Genomic DNA, 14005 nt, shown 5'->3' with positions numbered 1-14005 from the left:
AAAAAAAAAAAAAAAAAGGACAGGTGGTTAAGGCCAACATTGACATCATTTCCAATGATGAAAATGGCTCCAGAATATGAACAAGTCAAAAGACCCAACAGCCTCCGGAACTATGGTGAGTTGGTGCTTGACTTTCCATGCATCCATTTTAAAGACTGTTAAAAAACATTTGTGTGAGGCTTTTGGCTTTTTTTTTTTCTGTAATGAAAACAATTTATTTCTAAAAAGGAGAGAGCGAGGATTGAGCTAAATCAAAGGAAAATGAGTTTTGTTTCAGAACTAGGGTGGTCCAGCGTGTCCGTGAAGAATGTCGGTTGCCTTTGTGATCGCAGATGGTAAACGAGACCCCTAGGAGCGTTGACCTTGGCATTGTTTGCTCTCGCCGCAGCGTTCAAAGAGGCAGCGCCAACAACTTTACCTCAATCTCCATGGTGACAGCAAGCTTTGGACTGGGAACTTTCCAGACTCATTACCAGATGAGGCGGGAGGTTCCACCTCGCTGCCCCACTCTATTTGCTCTCACTCCGCTCGTGGATCCAGAGACAGAGAAGTGGAGACAAATGAAATTGCAAGAAGGGGAATAGCAGAAAGATAAGAGAAGTGGAGAAAGGTTAAGTGAAAAGGACGGCGATGTCTCTTAAATTTCAAACGAGCTCCTGAACAGCCATCCAAGAGTTCATGGTCTATTTAGACACCAAGTGAGAACAGAGTGGGAGACTTTTTCAAGAGATTATTTAAGACTACTCCAGAAACATCCAATGGAACCTTGGAAGTGATAATAGATGTTTGAGTGTTGATTTTCAGACAATGTTGCAACACTCATCATTCAATTACTATCACATGTCTTTATAATAATAAATATACCATTAGTTGGATGCTGGGCTGTGGGAAAACCAGAAAAAAGATGAGTGTTCTTGGACACCGGCCAACTAATGGAGAAGAAAATGGAAGAGTCATGGTCCTCTTATCTCTCCACTAATCACAGTCAGAATGGCAAAAGTGTGGGGAGGAAAAAAAGGGAGAGAAGACAGAAGAGATTGAGGGCTGCTGTGATGTTAAATCTTGCCCTTAGATTTTTCACTCTGATGTCAGTATTGTTTTGATGCTCTGTTTGCATTACTTTTGGCCAGCTAAGTATTCCATTCTTCTTGGCGTTTTGCTCGCAAAGCGCCTTATCAAACACATCTATCAATACAGAGACAACATTCCTTCCCTTTTCGTGTCCACTTTTAGTTTGGATTTATTTCTGGCTCTCTGTTGCATGTCCTCTCAACGGCCCTTCTCATCTGAGTCTCGTCCAGCAGCCAGTGCAGAATCCTAATGAGCAGCCGACGCATGTGCCGGCCTCTGAGCCCTTTGGCGAGAATGCCGCCGTCCACGCTTATCTCACGTGGACTCTGTCTGAGCTCCTGCAGCGGCTGAACCAACAAACGCACCTAACTAGGCATAAATTAGCTTTTTTTTCCTCCAATTTTGCGGCGTGCTGTTTTATGAGGGCGCGTGGATTGGTGCTTTGATAGCGTGATCATGAGGCCACGATAACCGTGATGAGCATAACCGGAGGGGGGCACATTCTGATCTTACTGTTTGCAAAGATGAAGCCAACTATCTTAGATACAATTTGGGGATTTTGCACAGGACTATATCAAGTGAGCTAACCTGTCTTGATTACCTTATCTGATCATTAGGAAATTAGTTGATTGTGTGCAATTGCTGAATTATGTCTTGAGGCAACAGAGGGAAAGTAGAGTGCTACACTTGGCTGTATTTTTTATATTGTGGCCTTCAGGAGTTTCAGACAAAGCTCTGCCATCACAATGTGCCATCAATAGACAATTATGAATTTTGGTGGGAGATGCAAAATTACTGTCTTAGAAATTTTGGCATGGCTTGGTTCCTCTCCCCACCAAATAGCATGGGAATACTACAAATCAATACATAAGTAAAAAGGAAAAAATAAATAAAAATACAATAAAGGTGGCATCTTTTACCAGCCTTGAACAGCATCATTTATTGGCTTTGTGGCTGCCACATGAAATGTTTGAAACCATTGACATTTAAGCAGACAATACAGTGGTAGGATTTCTTCCACGCAAGTCACCATGACATTTAACTTTGTCAGCAATGTCACCGGAAGAAGAAAGCCATAGAGAATGTCATTTTAAACATTCTTTGAATTTCTTTTCCTCATTTCATTCATGATTACTGAAGTAAACACACATCTGTACTGTATAAGGATGAGTATTTTTCCCCTTTGAGTGTCATTTGCAGGAGCAGGCACAGTTGCAACAGTCATCGCATCAATTCAGTCAGATCGCTTAAGTGAGATGGAGCTTTGAACAAAATTGCATTTGTTAAAAAAAATGCTTCAACACCGTTGATGGTTCTGACGACATGATGCTGTCAAATGTTTGAGGAGCACTATGAGATCGACATTACAAGAGAAATGTTACTTTTATCGCATTCTTACCGAAATGTGTACGAGCATCCCCCAGTCAAATTGGTACAACCGTAGTCCACACACAATGTGGCATTATTGCCGTAGAAAGAGGGAAATAGTGCGAGTTAATCAATGTATTCAAGTGAGAAATAAATCCCAAATGTTTGAGAGAGACAGACATGAGGGGAAGCAGTCACCTCTCGTCCTCCCTCTAAACTTGCCTTTGAACTCTGGTTGAACTCACCTTGTTTGGATAAGCGATACAAGACAAAGCCGCTTTGCAGAAGAGAGATGATGTGTCAGGAGGACTTGGAGACTGAGAGAGAAACCTGCAATCCCTATGCTTTGCTTATGGCTTAGATACTCTACGTGCAACCTTTACACTAGAAATACCTTTGCCTTTAGTTAATGTTGGCTGATTTGACTACCGCTGCTACTCTCTGTCTTGCCCCCTCCTCTCCGGCTTGAGGAGGGACCTAGGTGTCTGGATTCTGCACCAACTGACCGGGACAAGATCGGAGGTGGACCATCTCCTCGTAAAGCGTTGCCATGATGACTGAAGGCATCTTTCTACAGGGCTTCATCTAATGAAACGGACTACTTAATTTCATACTGTTTTATATTACATTGTGTTAATTGTTGCCGACTCTGCATCCACTGCAGTCTGGCAGTCCTGGAAGAAGGATACTCCCATCTGTTGTGCCTGCTCAAGGGTTCTCATTTTTCCCCAGTTCAGGTTTTTGGAATTTTTCCTTGCCCTCCTGGGGGTTAAGATCAGGGGATGTGAAGCCCTTTAAGACGTTTCTGTGATTAAGTGCTATATACATGTACACACATTTAATTTGACTTGAAATGTGTGTGCAAAATCAGGCATTATCGCTAAGCACTTGAAGATGTCTGTTAAAGGTCACAAAACATAATTTAAAATGGATTAATACTACATGAATGAATGGCCATTGGGATTTTTTGCTCCAAAGCAGCACAATACAGAGCCATCATGGCAGCAAAGAGTGAAAATAAAATTGTATAAAACTAAATCTGCAGCTCCAAATCAAACCTTTTCCAAATATAGATAAAAGCATGTGTATCAGATACAATTAGCTCTGATCAAATTAATTGTAATTTGTTCACTCATTTGATTGGGCATGGCATAATGAATATGGATTTATGATTTTGCGCAGTCACGGCCCATCATAGATAAATCGCCCTATCAACGTAGCAGCCTTTGCTAACATCGACTTGTTTGCAGTGTTAATGCTAGTCTATTATAGTAATGCTGCTATTTTGCTGAGTATATGAATAGATGTGCTCTCTGTGACAGTTTATTGTGTGGGGGGGAGGGTTTAGAGAACCATTACATTAACCTTCCCTTGAGAAGATTATCAAGTTTTAAATATGTTAACATTTCGTTTTCCACAGGATAATACTTTCTGATCGTTAGGTTCTGATGCTTAAATGACAACCAGGGAAGTTGTGCAAATAAAATTGGGTTAAAACCTTCTCTTGAGCTTCCGTTGTTGGTCCTTCATGTGCCTGCAGTTTTCTGCCGCTATAAATTCAGTGGCTACTGGTGGTTACAGCAAATTGACACTGTTTAAAAAGACTGCATGAAGAAATCACAACTACAGCTTTTCACACGTGGTCCAACATGAAGGGTCATGTGTAATTCTAGTTCAGTGCTGCCATCCGACGTATCGACCTCAAACACATTAGCTCGTTACTCGTAGCCGCACTCGGGCGATCAATGGGAGTTCACAATCAACTTACAATACAGGACCGGAGAAAATATATTGCACTATTTAATAGGCTCTTATTTATATGGCTAAGAAAGTTCTCGTACTTTCTCCGGCGTATACGTATAACGAGTATAAAAGTGACTCCTCAGCATTTAAAAGTAATTTTTATACAAAAGTTTGTTGGAACAAAAACACTAATGTGATCATTGATGCATGGAATAGCTATTAACCGTACACCTCACACATATTTTGTACTTGTGAAAATAGCAACATTAGCATTCTAAGCCCGATTAAAGGGTAGCTCCTTCTCTTCCTTTCACACACAATTTTGACTCATATTCTTGAAGTGCATGTTCATAAATATTGTCCCTCACCTCTGCTTTAACATGATCTCACAGCTGTGACACATACATTCACACATCTGCTTCTTCGTATTATAGCCACCTCAGAAGTCACAACGGCTCTGCCTTCCAATCCCCGACAGGCCACATCCAGTTCGTCAGGCTTGGCACTTCACTCTTCCGCAACACGCCCTGTCCATTTCCCCATGGAGCGGCTCTGAGTGGGTCCAGTCTGTCCCAGTGAGCAACCTGGTATCTGATGGCAAGGCCCACCTGCACCCACTGTGTTATCCAGGCGTACTCAATCTGCTTCTTCATCCCAGCAGGCACCAGCTGGCTGGACAGCATGCACGCTGATAAATGGACAATTTACAGCCGAATGATTCACAGCTTCCACACCTCACATCAATATACAAGTCTGGTTGTATTGTGGGAGCTTTAAATGGAATATTTCCCAAATGTAGTGTGGCAACAATTTTGAAATGTCAATAACCATCAAACGGAAATAAGCAGCTATTCACAATTCACATGTGTAAGTAACAGAAAAACTTCTTGCACTTTTAAAGTAATATTTTACTGTAAAAGGTATTTTGTACCTGGAGCAACACATATATCTCAACCAGCCTTTGTAAAAAAAGTCACGTAAAATGGGTCTGTATTAATTGCGTCAACAATTGTCAGAGTCAAGCTGTTTATTGATGAGCAGGCTTGTGTGCAATAAAACATAAGTTTTGTTTTTATTTATTCAATTATGTACATATATTACTTTTGTTTTTGGTTTCAGTAGAGAAGCTGAACGTCTGTGAACCCTTGATCAAACGCAAGTTTTGATTTGAAAAGTGTAATAATAGCTATATTAAGCCTGGCAGATATGGTCTAAAAATAAACTCTCAAATTACTTTTTTCCTGTTTGCTGACATAAAAAGAAAATGACACTTTTCAAAACCACCCTTGCATCAATTGCATGTTCTTTTCTTGAGTTGCACAAATGAAGCTAGGCAACCTCAGCAAAATATTTGGGGATATATATATATATATATATATATATATACACATACATATATACCACCATTTTTGTGAGCTGATATTTTATTATTTGTATGCAAGCTTTGAGGAGTTTTGAAATGTATTTTCAGTGTAAGAACACACTGATGAATGAAAAAAATGTGCATCTTTGGCAATGTTTAATGCAAGTGAATCCGATTGCCTTCCACTGAGCTGCTTTTTCGTCATACTCAAAAAGTATGATGACACGTCCTACAGAGACTCAAACTTGTTGGTTGCTTTTTTGAAAGACAGAGGGGTTGGAAAAATTGCTAAACATAGCAACCAGATCCCAAAATTGGAAACACAAACTCCATGTTAATGTTAGCAAAAGGACAGAGGGACTTGAATTATCCATCCTTCCACCCATCCATTTTCTGACACGCTTCTCCTCACAAGTATTGTGGGGCACTTGAATGAATGAATAAAATGTATTAATTGTCCAGCCCTAATGCAAGTCATATCTGTTTAAAAACACACAACCATTTGAATAATGTAAAGCTACATTTTTGCAGCCCCAGGAAATGCATAAACAACCCCCCCCCCCCCGCCCCCTCTACCAGTAACAAGTCAGACAGATTATGAATTGTTAGTGTATGCCAGAGGTTTATGTCCAAGTTCCAACATTCTATGAGGCATGTTGGAGGTTTCCATCCACTGAACTGTTTATTACGCAATATTAGCCTCATCATTCTTTCGTGTTAACATTGGCTGTCCTTTAGCCTTAGAATAAACCACCCTATACACAAAGGCTGAGCCTTGCAAAACCCTTCACAGCTCTCCTGGCCTCTGTCCTCTAAAGCGACTTCACAGAATCGCTGATCCCATATCCTGCTGTATTCGTCAGTTCTTAAACGTTCACATGGAGGAATATGCTCGTGAGCCATGTGCAGATGTATGAAAACGCTCCAAGGCATGGCAATCCATCTGCAGAACTATACAGTAATGCCATTCATCTGTACAGCTGCCAAAAATATCTTTTTCATCTTGGATTTCACATGCTCTGTTACACCCAGTGAGGATCCTAAATTAATCCCGTCCAGTGGTAGCTAAATAAACCTGAGCAAACACATAAATACACACTTTGAATAGGAGAATGTACAATGCTGTCTGTAAAGTTTGGAGAGCTACTTCTCTTGCTACTCCTTACCATGACAAGAACAAATGTGTTAGATGGATGTTGGAACCTTTACACAGGAACCTCAAACAAACTGGGTTCATGCCAGACGTACAAAAGAAGATGACACTAAGACAGGCAAATTTTACTGCTGCAGCATTAGTCACGTCAAACACATGTACTGCATTTGTCACATCAATGGGCCTCCCAGAAATGGGACAGGGGACAGAAATAGATGAAGCTCACATCCATTCAATGTTCAAGAACCAGAAATGAGATGAACAAGGCAAATGTCATTTTATCGGTTCTGCTGCCACAGTCGCTAGTATGCATGCGCCACACTGTGAATAATTGGTGACAATATATTTGAAGGCCCTGCAGCGAACCCTATACAAGTCACTCTCCGCTTTTGCCTACACTCTAAATTCGCATCATATCATTCATCCACCACTGGGGTGGCTCTGCACTTGACGAGCACCCACATTTCTCAATTGATGAGGAGTCAAATGGCTGGGGCTACAGTGCAGCGCAGGCCACTTGGCTTTGAGCAAGCAGGCTAGCAAGTCCCCGAATGCAATATAAATTCTTGTCCAACTTTTGCTGCTTTCATTGTTGCTGGCAATGGTAGATCCAAAATACATTCATCTCCTCCACTGCATCGAAAGGTTCATTTGTTTTGCTGGGCCTTTGGCAAAACATCAACAACAAAGTAGGCCATGGAGACTAATGGGACATCATAGTTGTTACAATGGGGAACAAAATAGTTTTTCATCATGTTAGGATGACTTTAATCGTTGGCCACAATAGTTTTTTTTTTTTATTTGGTATGCTATAACTCACTTTGGCTTGTCACCTTCAGGGAAATACAAAATAATAAATGCTTTGACATTTCTACTGCACTTTAGTTCTGCAGCATTTCCATATGACACAGCAACTTTGGCGGGGGGTTTGCATTCTAATACAGTGAACCCGCGAATGCCAAGCAACCTATTTGGAAACAGTTGACGCAGTCATATTCATTACCTCTCATCTTAAATGCCAGACAAGTGTAAAAATAAGTAAATAAAATAAAGTAGTAAGTAATCCACTGCATATCTTAGTGCCTCTCGCTTATTTTGTTAAACCCCACCCACCCAGGAAGAAAAAAATATTTTACGCCCCCCCAACTCTACTCAGTGACAATAATTAATACGTGTCTATGAAATTGTAATATGAACACCTCTGCATAACATCGTATGCTAATTAAGATGTTCCCTGGGGTCACCCGCAAACCTTGGCATCGCAAGCCCCCCGCCCCACTATTTGAGACGCACTGGCATATCTTAACATATCAAATTGCGAGGTCTAAAGAAGCATGACAGAGTAATGGAGAAGAGGGACGATTGACAGTATGTGCCTGGGAGAAGCATCTCCTAACCCAAACACATTTTTTCTTTGTTCTTCTTTTATTGACATCAATTTATTGTCATTTCATCCATACTGTATTCAGCAGAGAGCCATTTGCCTCTTACTCTCCCTTTTTTACCTCAGCTTGTATATTAAACGGTGGCACAAAACAAACAGTCAAAGGGTTCTGAAAAGGAAAAGGACAATTGTGAAAGTAATTCTTTTGACTCACTCGAAAATTCTGGTCCACTGTATCATTTTATGGGGCCCGCTAAAGCAAATTCTGTACCAAAGTTTAACATTGGATTCACTTTGTTTAAAAAAAAAACATTCATCTGTAGTTGAATATAATGTTTTGCTTGACTTAAAGTATGATTTTAAAAGTATAGTTGTGAACACTTGAAAATATTAACAAATATATGATTTCGACATCTACGTTATAGATTCTTAGTCTTGAGCAATGACTGTTCCGCCTGCAAGTGTTCCTTAACATTTTGCTTTGACTTTTGAAATTGCACAACCTTTTCCTGTGTACAATAATAGTAACACAGAACAATGTTAATTGCCTATCACTGTTGTAAAATAGCAATACTCGAGCACATTTTTTGGCTATAGCCACGTCTGACTCAATGGCAACACTAAACACACCGCACACTCTGCTGGACCATCTGCTTCTGCATGAACGTGTTTAGAGAATCTCTTTTGAGAAAATACATGCAGAAAGACAGAGAATGGTCTACATTTACATATTGGAGAGCCACTCAAATTACATCAGCAAAAAAAAATCAAAAGTTTCCGACTGGTTTGACCTATCAAATTGCAATGATGGTTTGCTAAAGTCAAGACAAATATGCGAGTATAGAAATGTGTGTTTGAGAATAGGTCCAGTGGATGACTAATGCCTTTCCTAATAGGCTACAGTATACGTATGACCACATTTGGGTGTGAGAGCGTCAGTGTAGTGAATACACACCCAAAATGTGGCTAACACCAAGTTACAGCTTTTTATGGCTTGTTAATCTAAATGACACATCCCGTCTCTCTCACTCTTTCTGTGTCTCTCTCCAATGATCCCTTTGTGGACAGTATATCTAGATGAGTGCCTGGAAAGCATATGGTAGGGTTCCAGACTAGCATCAGCCATCATCAACATGCATTACAGGCAACTAATGACTCCCTTCATTCACTTGTTAAGGTTTTAGTCTTATTAATTATGCCAGCGTAGGTCGTTACACTTGAAATACTATCTCCGGTGGGTGGCAATTCATTCCTAATCGGGAAAGTAACGGCAACAAGAGATGTGCTAAATGAAGTCAGCCAAAGGAGACTGTGGGGTTTCACTGCTTCAATGAGTAGTCGTGTGGACAGCAACTGTCAAATAAATGTCTCACAATCCTGCTATTAACATGAGACCTGCAAAGGGATATCGGTTTGTTTATGGGGGGGGTTGGTCCTGTTTCCCATTGTGAAGTGGATTTCCAATATCATCTTCATCAATAGTAACTATCTCACGAGTGCGGTTTACACGTCTAGAACTAATTGACCACTGCCATTCGTGATTGGACTGTCCCAATATGTTTCTCCTCTTTGTTGTTTATTTCTATGGTTATTCCACACCAAATGCTTCTGTGATTGACAGCAAGTTTAACGCTAGTTCCTGTGCATGTAAAAAAGCATGAAAATAATGGCATGTTATAAAATGTCAGGACTAAGTGCTGTTCAAGCAAAAACCCATCATTTAAAGTCAGGAAATTGTACACCTCAAGAAATCTGATGGGATTTTGGCAGGACCTCAACCAACCGCCAATAGACGTAAGCGGTCTGGGAATGATATTCATTACAGCCATGAGGAATTGATGTGCCTTAATCCATACTGTTTCAACATTGGGAAATGCACTACATGGACAAATGTAGTTGGACACCAGGCCATTCCATCTACGGCCACCTTTTCCAAACTCTAAGCCTCCTACCACTTTTAACATGCCGGATGTAGGTCTCTGGCCTGAAGAAAAAGTAAAAACTAAACTTGTCGTTGGCCAATAAAGGCACCTTGAAAAATGCAATACTTCTCTTGCATGCGAGTTCACCTAAAATGTCAAATTAAAATGTCCTTAGTCCCATTACTACTACTATTATAGGGTGATGAGGGGCTATGCTGACCCCTGAATAGTTAATCAATTTATTAAGGTGTGTTCAGATATGTAAGGCTCACACAGTGAATATTGAATTAATTGGTTTACAGAGAAGCAGACGCTCTCAGTGTTCCCATCAAGGGTTCCGTTGAACTGCTCTAATGGACTATTTATTCAAAATTACTTTTCAATGAGACAGCCTCTTGATGTAACAATAATATCTAAGTTAATTTCCTATGTTAGTGGCCAGGGAGACTTTACATGAGCAGAGCTACAGCACTGCGGTCTTCGTGCTATTTTAATGCTTAAATACCGCTACTCATTAATGATGCATGTAGACAGTAAATCCCTTGTGTTAAATAAATTGTATAATCAGGCTAATTCAGCTCTGATCTTCGACCCTCATGAAGAATGTTATAGATTCAGGTTCTGAGATGCAATTAGGAAACAAACAGATGTTTAGTTGTACTAGGTTCATCTTGTTTTTCCTTTTCAATTACTTCACTGGTTCTTCTATATCAAACAAATTGTTTTAGGTTTATTTACCTGACATGATTCGGCGGGTTCTTCCGCCTTCATCAGAGTCAGATGTTAAACAGATGTTTAACTTGCGATTTGCAGATTAAATTCAGAGATTGCCGTATAAATTAGAGGCGCTCCAGATCTCCAATCCATCGCGCACCAATCAGCCAATCTATGTGATCGTCATGTGTCACTCAATTTCTATTGTCGATCATAAAAACCGATCACCCATAGCTCCGATTTTGCAGCTTGCAGTCATCTGGAGGCCAGTCTGTGTGCATGTAGCGACCATCTCCTATTCCTTCACACTGCACAGGTGCACGGCAGCGGCAAACAAACAATCATGTTTGCCATGTGGAACGTTTGTGATTTTAGAGTGATTGGAAGTTTGCATCTCACCACACATGCAATAAAAAGATAGCTCATCGAGAGAGCATGTTTAAAAGGTTCATAACAAAAGATCTCTGGTCAACTTTTTACATCTGACACAATCTAATCTTATCCGTCGTTTACCGATGGCACTGCATTGATCAGAAGAGCAGTTTTACAGCTGTGTGCCATGAACCGATTGTTGTCAACATTACATGATGGATTTCAGTTGTCTTTTTTTTTAGCACAGCTATTATGTTTTATTTTAGACTTTTGTCAGAGTGACAGCATTCTAAAATCAAGCCGCGTGTATTTGAAAACAAGCTTTCCCATTGTAGACCAGGTCAGGAAGGAAGTGACCATCCAGTGCATAAATGGCAAGACAGAGCATGAGCAGACAGATCTAAAAAGTCAAACTTTTCATGAAGTGGCTAAGTGCACATATGCAGAGGAGGGCATACAATTTGATATTGATATTTTTCACCGTGCGGCACAAGACAGCCTTGAGGTAGAAGCAACGTAATTGAAGAAAACTATCCTGCTGGCGAGGTCACAAGCTTCTGTTGCTGTGCTGCCAGGTAGCACCAGCAACTGCTCTTCCCTCAGGACACGCGCTGTGCCGGCTGTGCAATGAACCGGCGACCCTTAGCCCGCACTTCCCTTCCAAATGTAGCCACTGATGATGAATTACCTTATCCACCAAGCCCCAGCCGTTACGCGCATACACCTCGGGTGGTAAAGGACAGCTCCGGGGAGAACGAACAGATAACGAGAGATAGGCATGAAGCAAAAATAAACGCGTTTCAAAAGGAGTGGGAAGGTAAGCAGGTCGAATAAAAGCAGGGATATTTTTAAATCATGTTCAAACCGGGAACTATGAAACACTTGGTTGCAGACGCAAGATCTATGCACACATATTTGCTTCTTCAAAGAGCATTTTTGGTCACAGAGAAGTCATAAGAATTGAAATTCATGTAATTTCCATCACGGAACATGAAGCCGGCGGCCATCATTTCATCTAAGCAGCCAAGCAGTTCGAGGCACAATGACATCAGCGCTCTCAGAGGAACGCTTGTCGTCACTCACTTTGCTGCAACTGCTATGGTAACGGCGGCAATGGCAATGTGTATGAGAGTTAAAGGGGACAATTCACAGCAAAAAAATAAAAAATAAAATTGCACACATAGGAACCTAAAGCAATTGCAAATGGAGCAGTTTGAAAGTCACCAGCTGTTTCATGCCTTCGCTGTGTTTAACGTTTCCTCAGAACAAAGGTCAACAAGGACTACATGACTTTTAGTCATAGCGGGGAATGCCGGCTGACCTCTTTTCCTCGTGAATATGCAAAGAGGAAGTAGTGCAAACCTTTACGGCATGAGTGTAGCTTGACCTCTGAGGTGTCTCAAATATGTTGGTTGGGAGGGAACATGCTGCAGACAGACAGCTGGCTGGAGCAGCTGACTGCTATGGAAACAGGCAGAGTGTGGAAGTACGTCTGTGTGCCAGGATTTGCTAAGCCAAGCATGCTTATGTCACCGACCATGTGTAAATACACACATCTGTCCGCTGTTTAAGTCCAACTGAGTATAGGAAGGTAGGAAAGGGTAAACAATAGCGCGCACACACACACTGGACAGCATTTTACAGACGGGACAACTATTCAAGAGATTTCTGTAACCATAACCCACGGCAACCCGAAAGCCGCCCACCTCTTCAGGGTACGCGGATCCATTGGCCAGCATAGTGTGAAATGAATGGACTGGCAGTCCTGTGTGTCAGGAGACAAAAAAAGAGGCTGTAACTTTACCCACTCCAGCCTTACCAAAGTGCAGCACTACCCCCTCTTAAAGGTTCACAGGGTTAATTATTCAACAGAGGGAGGGAAGCAGGGGGTGAGAGTGGACACAAGGCAGCCAGAATTGCGACTCCCATCTCTATTGTGCAACTCAACCACTCACTTCGACTGTGTGCGTTTTCTAACAGTTTGCAGCACGTGCTCTGTGTCTGCTCGTACTACACGACAGCACTCGTATGCGTCTCTGCATGTTTGGTGATTCTCGGCACATGATTCCACTCTGGGGCAGGCACCGGTGTCTTACCGTTGTGGTTGTGCTGCCTGCTCTCAAGAATGCAGCCGGAAGGGTCAGCAGCACCCAGCTCGGTCAGTCTGCGGCTGGTGGCGCTCAGCTCCGAGCGCAAGTTGGTCACTTCCTGGCTGGCCGACTGAATGGCCCCATCTATGCGCTGAGCCAGCTGCTTGTTGTCATCCATCATTTTCAGGATTTTTGCCTGCCAAAAGGAGAATCCGGAAAAGGTGTCATGCTGACAAGTTGTGCATTTCCAGCGGAGCCAAAGAAATCCTTCTTTTTGGCCTTTTGATGACAAAGCCAAGTTAATCCTCAAAGGAGTTTGTCCTTTCGTTTGCTTCTCCTCAGGGGAAATGTGGATCTGCTGGAGGGACACTGTGCGTGTGTTTGTGCGCGCGTGCAGGAGAGTGTCCGTGCGCTTGTGTTTGTGTCTGCTTGTGAGTTCTGTAAGCACATGTGTGAGAGTGTTAGTCTGCAGAGCCCCTCAGTGAAATGTGCTCCCCGCAGCTGACTGTTGAAGGGACACAGCGCATTGAGAGATGACAAGCACCCTTTTAAATGGACTGTACCACTTGCACACAGAGTCGGGGGGGAGTAGTCTCCACATGTGAGCTCAGAGAGGTCACAAGTCTTTTTTGCACAGCTGTGTTGTGAAGATATTGCTGTTAATCACTTTGCAGTGTAAATAACTGTACTCCTACAAAGCGTGAGAAAAGAGATTAAAGTGAAAGTATGTTGCTCCTTCGTCTTTTTCTGTGTCTCCTCAGTGGTCAAAGGGAAGGGACTTATTAAGTTATTAGGTTGATAAATAAGTACGTAATAGTAAGGCAA

General features: G+C 41.7%; 1 protein-coding gene across 4 annotated transcripts in view; it reads right to left on the bottom strand.

Annotated features, from left to right (window-relative positions):
• The window catches only part of kazna (kazrin, periplakin interacting protein a), a 69726-nt gene extending 56023 nt beyond the window's left edge, over nucleotides 1–13703 (bottom strand). For all 4 annotated transcript variants that reach the window (XM_061264782.1, XM_061264799.1, XM_061264790.1 and 1 more), the window contains exon 1: nucleotides 13187–13703. In XM_061264782.1, the coding sequence (XP_061120766.1) occupies nucleotides 13187–13361 (175 nt within the window). In that variant the 5' untranslated portion in view covers nucleotides 13362–13703. The remainder of the gene's footprint in view (nucleotides 1–13186) is intronic.
• Between the last annotated feature and the right edge of the window lie 302 nt (nucleotides 13704–14005).

Source organism: Syngnathus typhle, linkage group LG2 (genome assembly GCF_033458585.1).
Source record: "Syngnathus typhle isolate RoL2023-S1 ecotype Sweden linkage group LG2, RoL_Styp_1.0, whole genome shotgun sequence".
Taxonomy (NCBI): Eukaryota; Metazoa; Chordata; class Actinopteri; order Syngnathiformes; family Syngnathidae; genus Syngnathus; species Syngnathus typhle.
This window is presented reverse-complemented; position numbering and strand designations above follow the sequence as displayed.